We start from the raw sequence: 14,576 nt of genomic DNA on the forward strand, positions 1-14,576 counted from the left end.
TATCTCAAGTATATTACTTGCCGGGAAAATTACAAAATGAGCAGCAAGTCATTGCTTCTGATATGAATGCAACAGCATTACTTGAACTTTCAGATACTGAAACAGTTACACCTGCTACATTACTATTGACAGTGGCTATGGCCCCTGATAAAAATTGGCTTATGAAAAATTTATTTAAACTATGCAGAAAAAATGTATAGGTTTAAAAGTACAAATGTACCCAGATTTAGCTAGGGATACCAAAACACGACAGAAGGAGTTTCTATTATTAAAACTTGGGGTTATTGCACTGGGGTGACCTTTTTCCTACGTTATCCATGTAAATGTGTGGTTCACTATTCTTTACAGAAATATATCTTTTTTTGAACCCTTTCAATTAACAGCTTTCCTTTCAATGTCACGACTGGAGAAGGACAAAGTTAAAACTTAATGCCCTAAAGTATAGTGTATAAGAGGTGACTAGATCAATTGAATATCAACCTGATCATGTATGCTATCTTTTGGTAATTAATGCCTTTTTTTTTCCCGTTATCTACCTTTTGGATCTCTTTTATTGGGGACTAGAGCGATTAAGTAAAAAAAAAAAAAAAAAAATTATTTTTCTGTATTGATTTCTGTACCTGATTTGTTATTATATTGCTATCTGTACAAGTTTATACCTGAATGCATTATGAAAATGATTTTAAAAAAAAGAGTAGATAGAGTAGCTGGTTTTAAGAAAGGTTTTGACAATTTCCTGGAGGAAAAGTCCAAGGTCTGTTATTGAGAAAGACATGGGGGAAGTTACTGCTTGCCCTGGATCGGTAAAATGGAACGTTTCTACTCCTTGGGTTTTGGCCAGGCTATTGGGCTTGATAGACCATTGGTCTTATCCAGTAAGGCTATTTTTATGTTCTTATGTCAGCTGAAAGTCAGGCAAACATACATCCAGATTGACAAGGAAAAAAGAAACCACATTCGGCAAACAGGAAGGAACCATCCAAAGGAAAAACCCCATTTCTGAAATATGGAGGAAAGACAAAGCCTGCAGTACCGACACCCTATATGTCCATGTAATGGTGACCAGAAACCCACTCCCTCCCACCCCCAAAAAAAAACGGTTTTGAGCATCAAGTCCAAGAGGGTAGTATGTCAAAGGGGCTCAAAAGGAGCTAGACAATACCTTGTTAAGGTCCCAGGAAGGGAAAAGGAGCTTAACCGGTGGTCGGACACGAAGAACCCCCTTCAAGAATTTAGTGACATCAGGATGAGACACCAAGAAAGACTGACACTTCTGGGATCTAAAACAGGAGAGTTCAGCCACATGGACTCAAAAAGAAACCACAATAAGGCCTTTATACAAACTAGCCTTAAGTAAGAAAGGCGAGAATTAGTGAGATTGGAGCTAAATAAGGAAACCACCTGGACCTATGCACACCAATTGTTGATGGCCTTCCAAACATGTAGCGTAAGCCGACACCTCAGACGACTGTGTAGACTTCAGAAGAGTATCAACAACCAGGGCAGTATATTATGATGCTCTAAGGATGTGTGCTCAAGAGCCAAGCCATAAGAACAAAGTGACCTGGATCCTCCATGGACCGTTGGTCTGACCCAGTAAGGCTATTCTTATGTTCTTACCCCCGCCACCTGCGACACCGACAGCGCTAGGACATGACACTCCGTCCCAAAAAAAAAAAAAAAAAACCCACTGGATTCCTGAGCCAGAGGAGTGCTCTTGGTTCCTCCCTGGGGAGACACAGAAGCTACTGTTGTCGTATTATTGGAGAAGACTCAGACCTCTTGGCCCTCCAGCGTCTTCTGTAATCTTGACAGACTAGTCGAAAGGCTCTGAACTCCAACTGGTTGATTGACCACTGTTGCTGAGAGTGTCCAATACTCCTGAACAGGCCAACGATTGCAATGAGCTCCCCAGCACCAAAGGCTGGTGGCTGGCATCTGTCATCTAATCTAAATCTAATCTAAACCTTAAGTTTATATACCACATCAACTCCATGAGTATGGAGCTCGACACGGTTTACAAGAACTTAAAATAGTAGGTAGAGAAGAAGAAAAAGGATTACATGAACTTATGTGAAGAAGGGGGGAGAAAAAAAGGGGGGGAAGGATAGAGTTACAATTTGCTGAAAAGCCAGGTTTTCAGTTGTTTGCAGAATAACTGAAGGGAGCTCAGGTTCCGCAACGGGGAGGTGAGGTCGTTCCAAAGACCTGTGATTTTGAAGAGAAGGGATTTTCCCAGTTTGCCAGTCTCACTGTGATCCAGGAAACAATGGGTAGTGGAACGTCCCTGCGGAGCTATTGTGGAAGAAGCCACCAGGCCACGCTTGCTCGGCTTTCAGAATCCAAGGTAGACAGATCTGCAAGGCCTCCCTGTGTGGAGTCCAGCGAGAGAACAAAGCATGTAGTATGAGCACCCTCAATCCTCATAAGGTAATCTACTGAAATTTGCAAAAGTGAAGGAAAGTGTCCCAGAGCACCACTCAAAGGATCATATAATTTTTCGCCTTTGATTAGCGTAGTGATGGTTTTCTTTCATCGACCAAATGTTCACTACTTATGCTGTGTTTATCACAGCTTAAATATCCGTTTTTACTTTTTTTGGCTTTTCAGATTATTTGCGCTTTTTATAAAAAAACATTTTCTTCTTTTATCTATATCTATATAATTATTTTGTTCCATTATACACACTCCTTAGATCAAAAATCTACTGATCACGGGATACAGAGTGTGCTTTTGAGCGAGATATGCCTGAGTGACACAAGACGTCGCCAATGCAGCTTTAATGCCTAAAGCAGCTGCATCAAAGAGCTTTTCGAGGACCACCTCTATACAGTAGTCCTGTATATTTTCCAATAGTAAACCATCTACATTGGGGGGAAAGGTACATTTTGGCCCCTTGCACCTCCAAAAATCCTCCCTGGGTTAATCTGAAATAAAATCCCAGTGTGGCATAGCTCTTGCAAAAGTCAGAGCACTCTTCGGAGAATTAAACTGTTCCGAGACCAGAACGTATATATCAGGGTACCAAGGGAAGGTAGAAAGTATACACCACAATGCCAGGAGGAAGAAGTGGCTGGAGCAGACTGAGAGACCAAAAAGACCTCCTGTAAAGATTCAGAAAGAAGGTCTGGCAAAGCTGCAAATGTAAATAGGCGCAGGCTTGTGAGAGCATTTCCAGGCTCCCAAAACCCCAGAGGGATCCACAGATCAAGCACACAGTCCCTGATCGCTCATTCTGGGGCATGCTGCACCTGTAAATAAGGGGTCAGCAAACAAATCATCCGCATCTGGATCCCTCGGATCAGGGTCAGGCAGCGCATAGTGGCAGGGTGAGTCTAGGACGTGTCCAAAGGAGTAACGCCACTAAAAGACACTGTGTAGACTAATTGGGACTGCACAGAGGGAGAACACAGCAGTCCAAAATCCGGCTCCTGGGGCATAGGTCACATTAAGGTGGCTAAACTGAGGTTCTGAAGCTGTGCAGGGTCCACAGCCTGGCAGAAGGAATTACCAGCGGTGCAGAGCCCTGAAACCTATGAGAGCCGCACCACTGGGCTAGCTGAGCATTTGGTCACCTGATTCAGCAGGGGAGAGGCTAAACTGGACATTGCGCCCCCCCCCCCCCCCGCTGCACCACTCAACGCATAAACATTCTAAAAGTGCTAAAATTGCGCTATCCTGGCAAGAGTCCACCAGAGGAGAGCCCAAGGACTCCATCCCAGCAAGTCTCCAGGCAAAATTTGCAGTTTTGAAGAAGCAGGGCACTTTAGAAAATAAAAGCGCTAAAAATCCAAGACGGCAGCCGTTACAAAATTCACACCAAAATCGCAATTTTTTCACATTTCCCAAACTCAAAAAATGGCGATTTTAGGATTTTTCAGGGTGGGGAACATTCAGAAACACACAAAACCCCACTTTTCACACCTCTCCTGATGTCTGTCACAGGCTATCAGCCTGTGTACTCACTGTGCCATGAGAGGATCAGTTAGAAGTGCTGCAAGCCTACTTTCAGCTCTCTCATAGTAGCTGGATGAGAATAATCACTGCTACAATGCTGGGAATTCTCCTACAAAGCTGATCTTCGGGCTGCCAGTCAGACTCCAATGTCTGACTATACCTCCACCCTTGCGGACCATCATATGTGCATTAGAACGGGCAGATTCAAAACGACGTATTTGGCACACTGCGACACACCACTGAGCCTCCTAAGGGCGTCTAACAGCCTGTGCTCGACCCCTGATTAACAGGTGAGACCACCTCAGGGATAGCCCTGAGCTCCAGAGAAAATTATGCAAGCTGACTAACAGGTACTCAGCTATATTCCAAAGTCTGTGAATTCTCAAGCAGGCAGAGCTTTAAAATTGCTCCAAGTACTAATTTATCCGAAAAGGGGATGAAGTTATATCAAATTAAAACAATAAAATGGGGAGAGCAGAACACACACAGTTGCATCCACGCATTCAAAAGGAAAAACTGTAGAGGGAGCTAAATAGCCCAGTGAAGTACTATAGAGGCAGAGTGAAAAATCCGGAGTGGATTTCTTCTGCACCCATGCGACTAAAGAGAAATAACCCTACTGTCTAGAGCAGTGGTCTCAAACTCAAACCCTTTGCAGGGCCACATTTTAAATTTCTAGGTACATGGAGGGCTGCAGAAAAAAATAGTTAATGTCTTATTAAAGAAATAACAATTTTGCTTGAGGTAAAACTCTTTATCTTATATAATAAAATGCTAAGCGCGCATGCGCACTCCTGCCTGCGTGTTCCATGATCCATAGGTCCGTGGCAGGCAGGAGAGTACATGGGCGCTTACAATGGTCCTCTCAAGAGCTTCACCAGCACTCCAGCGCTGTAGCCGACGAACTCACAGCCATACCTAAGCTCCAGTTCTTCTATGGCAGCTAGCGTAGTGAGGGGCCGGGACTTAGGAGAAGGAGAGCAGGCCCGGGATTTGGCCGGCCCCGGCAAGACCCCCCTTCCCCGCCGCACCCAGGCCCCGGCGGTCCTCGCAGGCAGGAGGAGAGCTTCGAGGGAGCCGGCTGTTAGCGGAGGGCAGATGCAGGTCCAGGACGGACTGCTCCAGCTCGCGCCACCTTTCTTTTCTTTTTCTTCATCCCCCTTCAGTCCCTCTAAGCTGCACAAGCTGTACAATCCTGTACCTTAAACTCCCTGGCCAATTTGAAATCTGCCACCGCCGCGGCTCCTCTCTCATCTTCCGACATAATATAAGTGCAGCTCATGAGTGGAGCCGCGGTGGTGGCTTTGAAAACGGCTCCCTTAGTTCTTTACTGAGTTATTTTAAGTTTAAAGCTACCGCCGTGGCTCCTCTCACGATCCCGGCCTGTGTCTGAGAAGGCTTCCGAAGCAGGCGAGATCATGAGAGGAGCCGTGTTGGCATCTTTAAACTTAAAAAAAAATCCAGCAAAGAACTAAGGGAACCATTTTATCTGCATGCTGCAACGAAGGAACAGGGGAGGGGGAGGGAAATGCTGATGCTGATGCACAGGGAGCAGGCAGGCATGGCAGGCAGGCAGGGGGAGAGGGAAAGGGGCTGCTTTGGAGGGAGGGGTGTGCTGGGGGCACACAGCAATCATGGAAAGGGGATCACGGAGCAGGCAGGCACGGCTCAACAAGGGGAGAGGGAAAGGGGGCTGCTTTGGGGGGGAGGGGTTTGCTGGGCCAGATAGCAATCATAGGGGGGAAACAGAAGGGGGCCACGGAGCAGGCAGGCATGGCACAAGAGGGGGCAGGGGCATTGGAAAACAGGGATGCTTTGTGGGGAAGGGTGTGCTGGGGGCACACACCAATCATGGGGGGGAACAGATAGAGGCAAGGAGCAGGCAGGCATGGCACAACAGGGGACAGGGGGAGAGTGAAAGGGGGCTGCTTTGGGTGGAGGGGTGTTCTGGGGGCAGACAGCAATCATGGCGGGGAACAGAAGGGGGCCACAGAGAGATAGGCAGGCATGGCGCAACAGAGAAATACAGGCAGGCAGGGGGCAAGGGAGAGACACAGACAGAAAGAATGGCAGACAGACAGACAGCATCCAAGCACAGAGAGAGAAAGGAAAAAAAAACAGTCGTCTACTCTAGCACCGTTAATGTAACGGGCTTAAACACTAGTAGTTTATAAATCTTTCCTTTTGGCTAAGTCTTAATAATAATATAAGATAATAAGATATTTGGTCCAATAAAACAAATAAACCAATATGAACAACAAATGAAATCTACCCATTATTAAACACCATAAGTATAACATCATTTTCAAGAGATCATTTCAAGGAAAAACTAAACTCTTGTAGAAAAAAGTAAAACAAGAGCAAAATAGAATGATTATGGATTTGAGTATGACCAGTTTTATAATAGTAATTGGGTAAAGTGGTAGGTAGCCATGTTAGTCCACTAAAGAGAAATAAAAGAAAACATAATGCATCCACTATCTCCTTCTCTCCCTAAGAGATCCCACGTGCCTCTCCCACGCTTTCTTGAATTCAAACATATTTCCTTAGATTACTCCTGAGCTTATATCACCTCTTAACTTCATCCTATACTCTCTTATTCAGGAGCTTCCTTTCAAATGAGAGACTTGCCTCATGCACATTTATACCACAAAGGTACTTAATGGCTCTATCATATCTCTCCTCTCCTGCCTTTCCTCCAAAGTATACATATTGAGATCTTTAAGTCTGTCCTCATACACCTTATACCGACCATTTTAGTTACCTTTTTCTAGACCAACTCAATCTTGTTTAAATCTGTTTGAAGGTGCAGTCTCCAGAATTGTACACAATATTCCTCCTTTTTCCTACTGGCCATACCTCTCCCTATGTAACGAAGCATCCTTTTAGCTTTCCCCATCGCCTTTTCAACCTCTAATTTTTTGGCATTTCGGAAACGTTTGAAGCCTATTTTTTTTACTTGCCTTTTCAAATTTGGTTACTTTGTAATTTTGTAGTTGCTTGCCTTTCTATTTTAAGGAACAAGTGTAAGTTGTTTATTGTATGCTGTTATTTTAATAATCTGTTATATTCTGTTTTATTCTGTATGTAATAACGTATTGTTGTTATCCGCATAGATGGTTGATATGCGGGTTATAAATGTTTTAAATAAATAAATAAACCTTTATGAACAACTTGAAAAATTGAAGGTGGACAAAGCATTGGGATCAGACGGGATCCATCACAGGATATTGAGGGAGCTCGGAGAGGTTCTGGCGGGTCCTATTAAAGATACGTTCAACAAATCTTTGGAGACAGGAGTGGTTTCTAGGGATCGAAGAAGAACAGATGTGGTTCCTATTCACAAAAGTGGTAGCAGAGATGAAGTGGGAAACTACAAACCGGTAAACCTCACTTCGGTTATTGGAAAAATAATGGAAGCATTGCTGAAAGAAAGGATTGTGAAATTCCTAGAATCAAATGGGTTACAGGATCTGAGGCAACATGGTTTTACTAAAGGTAAATTGTGCCAAGCAAATCTGATTGAATTTTTTGATTGGGTGACCGGAGAATTGGATCAAGGGCATATCTAGATGTAATTTACTTAGATTTCAGCAAAGCCTTTGACACGGTTCCTCATAGAAGGCTCTTGAACAAACTTGACGGGCTGAAGTTAGGACCCAAAGTGGTGAACTGGATTAGAAACTGGTTGATGGACAGATGCCAGAGGGTGGTGGTTAATGGAATTCACTTGGAGGAGGGAAAGGTGAATAGTAGAATCCCTCAGGGATCGGTGCTGGGACCGATCCTGTTCAATATGTTTGTGAATGACATTGCCGAAGGGTTAGAAGGAAAAGTTTACCTTTTTGCAGATGATACCAAGATTTGTAACAGAGTAGACACCGAGGAGGGAGTGGAAAACATGAAAAAGGATCCGCAAAAGTTAGAATGGTCTAATATCTGGCAATTAAAATTCAATGCAAAGAAGTGCAGAGTAATGGGGATTAGAAATCAGGAGCCGTTATGTGCTGGGAGGTGAGAAGCTGATATGCACAAATGGGGAGAGGGACCTTGGGGTGATAGTGTCTGAAGATCTAAAGGCGAAGAAACAGTGTGACAAGGTGGTGGATATGATTCAGGGGAGATATGATTCAGACGTTCAAATACTTGAAAGGTATTAACGTAGAACAAAATCTATTTCCGAGAATGGAAAATTGTAAAACAAGAGGGCATAATTTGAGGTTCAGGGGTGGTAGACTCAAGAGTAATGTTAGGAAATTCTTCTTTACGAAGAGGGTGGTTGATGCGTGGAATGCGCTCCCAAGGGAGGTGGTGGAGAAGAAAACGGTGATAGAGTTGAAACAAGCATGGGATGAACACAGAGGATCTCTAATCAGAAAATAATGGGTATACATTGAAGGAACTAAGGCCAATATTGGGCCTATGTCCCATATATAGACATTCAGTTGAGGGCTTCCATGGCTGGGATGGTTAAGATGGGCTGGAGTGAGCTTTGACGGAGACTCCAGTAGAGAGAACCTACACACACTACCGGGCAGGGCTCTGGGTTTCTGGCCCAGAAATATCTAAGAAAAAGGACCATTTAAATTAAATTAATTTATGGAGCATGTATGGTTGTGCAGACTGGATGGACCATTCAGGTCTTTTATCTGCCATCATTTACTATGTTATATATGTTACTATAGTTTGGCCACCTTAAGATCATCACATACTATCATACCCAAGTCCTGCTCCTCTTTAATGCACAAAAGTTCTTTACCCCCTAAATGGTACCATTCCCTCGAGTTTTTGCAGCCCAAATACATGACTTTGCATTTCTTAGCATGAAACTTTAGCTGCCAAATTTCAGACCATTTTTCCAGCTTCACTAGGTCCTTCCTCGTGTTATTCATACCATCAGGGGTGTCTACTCTATTGCAGATTTTGGTATCATCCGCAAAAAGGCAAATCTTACCTGACAGCCCTTCAGCAATATTGTTTACAAAAATATTAAAAAGAACAGGCCCAAGAACAGAACCTTGAGGCACACCACTGGTAACATCCCTTTTCTCAGAGCGATCTCCATTGACCACTACACTCAGTTGCCTTCTACTCAACCAGTTCCTGACCCAGTCCATCACTTTGAGGACCATACCAAGCACAGTCAATTTATTTATTAGATGCCTGTGTGGATCACTTTCAAAGGCTTTACTATAATCTAAATACACCACATCTAGCGCACTTCCTATATCCAATTCTCTGGTCACCTAGTCAAATAAATTGATCAGATTTGTCTGACAAGACCTACCTCTAGTGAATCCATGTTGCCTTGGGTCCTGTAATCCACTGGATTCAAGAAACTTCACCATTCTCTGTTTTAAAAGTGTTTCCATTAGTTTGCTTACCACAGAAGTCAGACCTACTGACCTGTAATTCCCTACTTCTTCCTTACTTCCACATTTGTGGAGAGGGACCACATCCACCCTTCTCTAGTCCTCTGGTGCCACTCCCAACTCTTGAGAAGCATTGAAAAAGCCAGCCAGTGGAGTCACCAGAATGTCCCTAAGTTCCTTCAATACCTTTGAATTTACACCATCTGGTCCCATCGCTTTGTACATCTTTAGTTTAGCTACCTCCACATGAACACAATCCTTTGAAAATCGATCAGGGTCCATCACACCTCTAGCCCTATTTGTGTTTGTCTTCTGTGGTCCACGTCCTGGCACTTCAGCTGTGAACACAGAACAGAAATATTTGTTAATTCAGTCTTATCTTTATCTGCTTCTACATATTTCTCCCCTTCACCTTTGATACTCACAATGTCACTTTTGCATTTCTTCCTATCACTAATATATCTAAAATATATCCAACCGATTTACAGTGCCCGCTATTTTACTTCCATTTCCATTTTTGCTTTCCTAACTACTCGACCAGCCTCTCTTAACTTTTCCAGATATTTTTGCCTGTCTTCCTTTTTCTGCAATCTTCTGTAGTTTATGAAAACTAACCTCTTTTTCCCTACCTTCTCAATTACTACTTTTGAGAACCAAAGCAACCTTCTTTTCCTTACTTTCCTTATAAAATGGTTTGTTGCCTTTACAATAGCTCCTTTCACTTTTGCCTACTGCTTTCCTACTTCTTCCAGATGTTCTCATCCAGACAATTCCTTGGCTTAATCCCCCATCTGAACAAAGTTTGTTTGGTTTTTTTTAAAGTCTAGAACCTTTACTTTTGAATGAGCCCTTTCTACACCTGTCTTAATATTAAACCACAGCATGCGGTGATTACTGGATGCCAGATGATTACCCACTGTAACATCAGAAACACTTTCTCTGTTTGTAAGGACTGAGTCCAGTATGGCCTCATCCGCATGGCTTACATTACCAACTGCTGGAACAGCTCTTCTTGTAGAAAATCCAGGATCTCACAACTTCTAGAAGACCCTGCAATAGGGATACCCCAATCAATATCTGGCATATTAAAATCACCTATTAGTAGAATGCCTCTTTCTTATCCTGCAGATCCTTCAATTGTGTGGCTTTAATATGATCTTTAACATACTATAATACTCTGCTTCCTTTTCTTTCTACTTGTCTTTCTTGAACAAATTATAGCCCAGTATAACTATATCCCAGTCATGGTTCTCCGAGAACCCCATTTCTGTGATTGCCACTACACAACCTCTTCCATCAGTCTCTAGATCAGTGGTCTCAATTTCAAATTCATACCCTTTGCAGGGCCACATTTTAGATTTGTAGATACTTGGAGGGCTTCAGAAAAAAAAAATAGTTAATATCTTATTAAAGAAATGACAATTTTTGCATGAGGTATAAACTCTTTGTAGTTTAATAATAATAATAACTTTACTCTTCTATACCGCCATAATTGTGCGACTTCTAGGCGGTTCACATTGAAGAGAGCTGGACAATCAGCGAGTTACAATATGCAGACAGTCAGTGAAATTACAGAATGCAGAATCTTAAAATGCAGCGAATTACAATATACAGTCTGCTAAGAATTTCAGAGGGGACATGTTAGAAAATGTAGCGAATTACAAAATACAGTTTGTTAAGAATTTCAGAGGGGATATGCTAGAAATAATAGAATTGGATTTAGTGTTTGGTGTAGTTACTGTTTAGGTGATATATCTGTCGAATAAGGCAGTTTTTATGACTATTCTAAAAGCGTCGTAGGTTAGTCTAGCTTCATTAATGTAGTTATCTAGCCAGTGTTGTTGTTTGTTTGCTTGGCACATAAAAGTTCTATTCAGAAAGGTTTTGTATTTACAGACGGTAATGCTTGGGTATGGAAATAGACTGCAGTTTCTGGTTTGTCTTATAGGGCTGTATAATACGAAATGAGATAGCAAGTATGTAGGAGCTAGTCCCCAAACCAGCTTGAAACATATGCAAGAGAACTTGAATATTATTTGTGCCTCGAATGGCAGCCAGTGCAGCAGTCTGTAGTAGGAGCTAACATGGTCGCTCTTTTTCAATCCAAATATCAAGTGAACTGCTACGTTCTGAACAATTCTCACTGTTTTTTGGGTATACCCATATAAACGATATTGCAATAGTCCAGTGTAGAAAGCACTAGTGATTGCACTAGTAATCTAAATAATGGGTCAAAGTATTTTTTGATGGTCTTTAATTTCCATAATGCCAGGAAGCACTTTTTTACTACTACATTCATGTGTTCAACCATTGTCAAATGTGTGTCTAATGTGACTCCCAATATTTTTTATTGTTTTAGTAATCAGGTAGCATTGTTTTGGTAATTTTGTCTGTTGGGCTTGCAAGGAAGATTTTTGTTTTTTCTGTGTTTAGTTTCAGTTTGAAGTTGATTGTCCAATGTTCTATTTCGGTCATAATATGAGAAATGTATTCTGAGGTTTCGTTTGTTATGCTGTTCACTGGGATTAAAATGAAAATGTCATCCGCATATATGTAGTAGTTTATAAATCTTTCCTTTTGGCTAAGTCTTAATAATAATATTGTAATTTATAGCTAGAGACATATGATCAAGAAACTGTTTTATTTTACTTTTGTGATTATGGTAAACATACCGGGGGCCTCAAAATAGTACCTGGCGGGGCCACATGTGGCCCCTGGGCCGTGAGTTTGAGACAACTGCTCTAGATCCAGAACCTTGTTTCCCGTTCTTTAAGCATTAGTTACTGATTTCCAGACATTGCCCCCTTTCCCCATTTGTGTAGACTAGAGGTATTTAGTTAACTTTTTATTGGACTAAATACATTTTGGGATAAACTTTTGAAGGTAACCCTTCTTCAGATGACAAATTAATTCTGATATAGGACATCGTCAGTTCATTTCTCATCTGAAGAAGGGTTACCTTTGAAAGCTCAGTACAAAATTTATTGTAAGTCCAATAAAAAAGGTAATATCTTTTTTTGTTTTGTTTTATTTCATTTATATTTATTAACAATAATAATTGAAATTTACATTTAAAAATATTGATAACTTTTAATAAAAAGGATTCCATAGTTTCTCAGTTTTTTTCCTGCTTAAAGTGATCTCGTTATCACTCATTTCTGCATCTGGTTAATAATACCGTAGATTTCGAAAAAACACCTTTCCTTAATCCTGCTGTACCCGAGACACAGGTCACTTCCGCCTTTCTTACCCACCTCGTCAGGTAATTCCAGCAAACTACTCCTGCCGCCGCCAGAACACAGGCCCGTATGACATCACTAACACCAACGAGAGCCGCCCGGCCCGGTCAGAGAGGCGTGAGCGCCTTCTAGAGACAAAAATCGGGCCGCGTCTCATTCGCAGCTCTCCCTTAACGCAAGCGCCCTGGGTGGCGAGGGAGGTCGGGGTCGGGTCAGCTGCGCTCTGCACTGCATTCTGGGAAGTGTAGTTCTGCGGCCGCTTCCCTTTGCGCTAGTCCCGGGGTGAAGACTACATTTTCCAAGTTGTTCTGTGCAGGAAGCAGCAGCAGCGGGAGAAAGCGTTGAGATCCGGAGAGCTTTGTACGCCGAGCTGATGTTGGGTGAAGTTACAGGTAATGTTTTAGTCTGCAGTTGTTGGTTTTTGTTTTGTTATGAATGGGTCTTGGAGAAATGACCTCCGACTCTCCAGCGCTGCCCTTGCTGCTTTGTGATCTCCATGGACAGGGATCTTATTGTGCACACAATTGAAGGCATTACAGGGACGGAGCTGACCAGCCCAGTCTACCTCAGAAAGCTGCGCCTGCATCACCCTTCCTACCCTATGTACACACTGTATTTGCTGTACCCTGCCACGCCCCCTCCTCAATTTTTCTGCAGTTAGACAGACTTGTTCGTTTTTCTCTAGATTTTTTTTCTATCATTCTGACAACTTTTGAATTTGATCTTGATAAAAAGTCGGGTTTCAAGTTCTGCAACACCTGTTCAAACAAAATGCATGTTTTATTCCACCTACTTCCTCATCCTCAAAAAGACCAGGGGACACTGCCCAATTTTGGACCTCAGGTTCCTAAACAAGTAAGTGAAAAAAGAGAAATTCTGGATATTATCCATATCCACTATTATAGTGCCTTTGGAGCAGAACGCATGGATTTCCTCACTGGTTCTGCAGGGTACATATCTTCATATCCCCATCCACCTTACCCACAGAAAATATTTCTGGTTCATAAGAACATAAGCATTGCCTCTGCCGGGTCAGACCAGGGGTCCATCGTGCCCAGCAGTCCGCTCCCGCGGCAGCCCCCCAGGTAAGTGATCCTTTACCTAAATCGTGTATTCCCTATTCGTTTAGTGTCCTGTATAGTTACCCTCTATCTGTATCCTTCAATCACCTTCACCTTCACCTTCAGGAAATCATCCAATCCCTTTTTGAAACCCAATATCACCTAAAAACCTATCACCTCTTCTGGGAGTGCATTCCAGGTGTCCACCACCCTCTGAGTGAAGAACTTCCTAGCATGGTTTTGAAACTGTCACCTTTCATCTTTTCTGAATGCCCTCTTGTTTTTGTTGTCCCCGCTAGTCTGAACAATCAGTCCCTCTCCACCTTCCCAAAGCCTTTCATGATTTTATAAGTCTCTATCATGTCCCCTCTAAGTCTCTGCTTTTCCAGGGTAAAGAGCCCCAGCTTCTCCAGCCTTTCAGCATACGAAAAGTTTCCATGCCCCTTATCATCCTAGTCGCTCTTCTCTGGATCCTCTCGAGTATCGCCACATCCTTCTTAAGGTACGGCGACCAGTATTGGACGCAGTACTCCATAGAAACATAGAAACATAACATAGAAATAGATGGCAGATAAGGGCCCACGGCCCATCTAGTCTGCCCACCTTAATGTCCCTCCCCTACCTTTGCCCTGTGAATAGATCCCATGTGCCGATCCCATTTGGCCTTAAAATCAGGCACGCTGCTGGCCTCAATCACCTGTAGTGGAAGACTATTCCAGCGACCAACCACTCTTTCAGTGAAAAAGAATTTCCTGGTGTCACCTCGTAGTTTCCCGCCCCTGATTTTCAATGGATGCCCTCTTGTTGTCGTGGGACCCTTGAAAAAGAAGATATCTTCCTCCGCCTCGATGCGGCCCGTAAGATACTTGAACGTCTCGATCATGTCCCCCCTCTCTCTGCGCTCCTCGAGCGAGTATAGCTGTAATTTGTCAAGCCGCTTTTCGTAT

At 42.9% G+C, this 14,576-nt stretch overlaps 2 protein-coding genes across 14 annotated transcripts in view; one reads left to right on the top strand and one right to left on the bottom strand.

Annotated features, from left to right (window-relative positions):
* Positions 1–12,829, bottom strand: part of ZGPAT (zinc finger CCCH-type and G-patch domain containing) — a 99,896-nt gene extending 87,067 nt beyond the window's left edge. The window contains exons 1-3 of one of the 7 annotated variants that reach the window (XM_033963069.1): positions 12,584–12,829; positions 10,316–10,379; positions 9,570–9,667 (exon numbers count right to left, since the gene is read on the bottom strand). The gene's annotated coding sequence lies outside the window, so the exon portion shown is untranslated. Of the gene's footprint in view, positions 1–9,515; positions 9,668–10,315; positions 10,380–12,583 lie in introns of all 7 variants that reach the window. The other 6 variants (XM_033963063.1, XM_033963065.1, XM_033963061.1 and 3 more) reach the window with 6 other exon arrangements.
* The window catches only part of ARFRP1 (ADP ribosylation factor related protein 1), a 223,426-nt gene continuing 221,610 nt past the window's right edge, over positions 12,761–14,576 (top strand). For 2 of the 7 annotated variants that reach the window (XM_033963076.1, XM_033963078.1), the window contains exon 1: positions 12,991–13,423. In XM_033963076.1, coding sequence (XP_033818967.1) covers positions 13,344–13,423 — 80 coding nt within the window. In that variant the 5' untranslated portion in view covers positions 12,991–13,343. Of the gene's footprint in view, positions 12,961–12,985; positions 13,424–14,576 lie in introns of those variants that run through there. The other 5 variants (XM_033963073.1, XM_033963071.1, XM_033963074.1 and 2 more) reach the window with 5 other exon arrangements.

This window comes from Geotrypetes seraphini, chromosome 11 (assembly GCF_902459505.1).
Source record: "Geotrypetes seraphini chromosome 11, aGeoSer1.1, whole genome shotgun sequence".
Taxonomy (NCBI): Eukaryota; Metazoa; Chordata; class Amphibia; order Gymnophiona; family Dermophiidae; genus Geotrypetes; species Geotrypetes seraphini.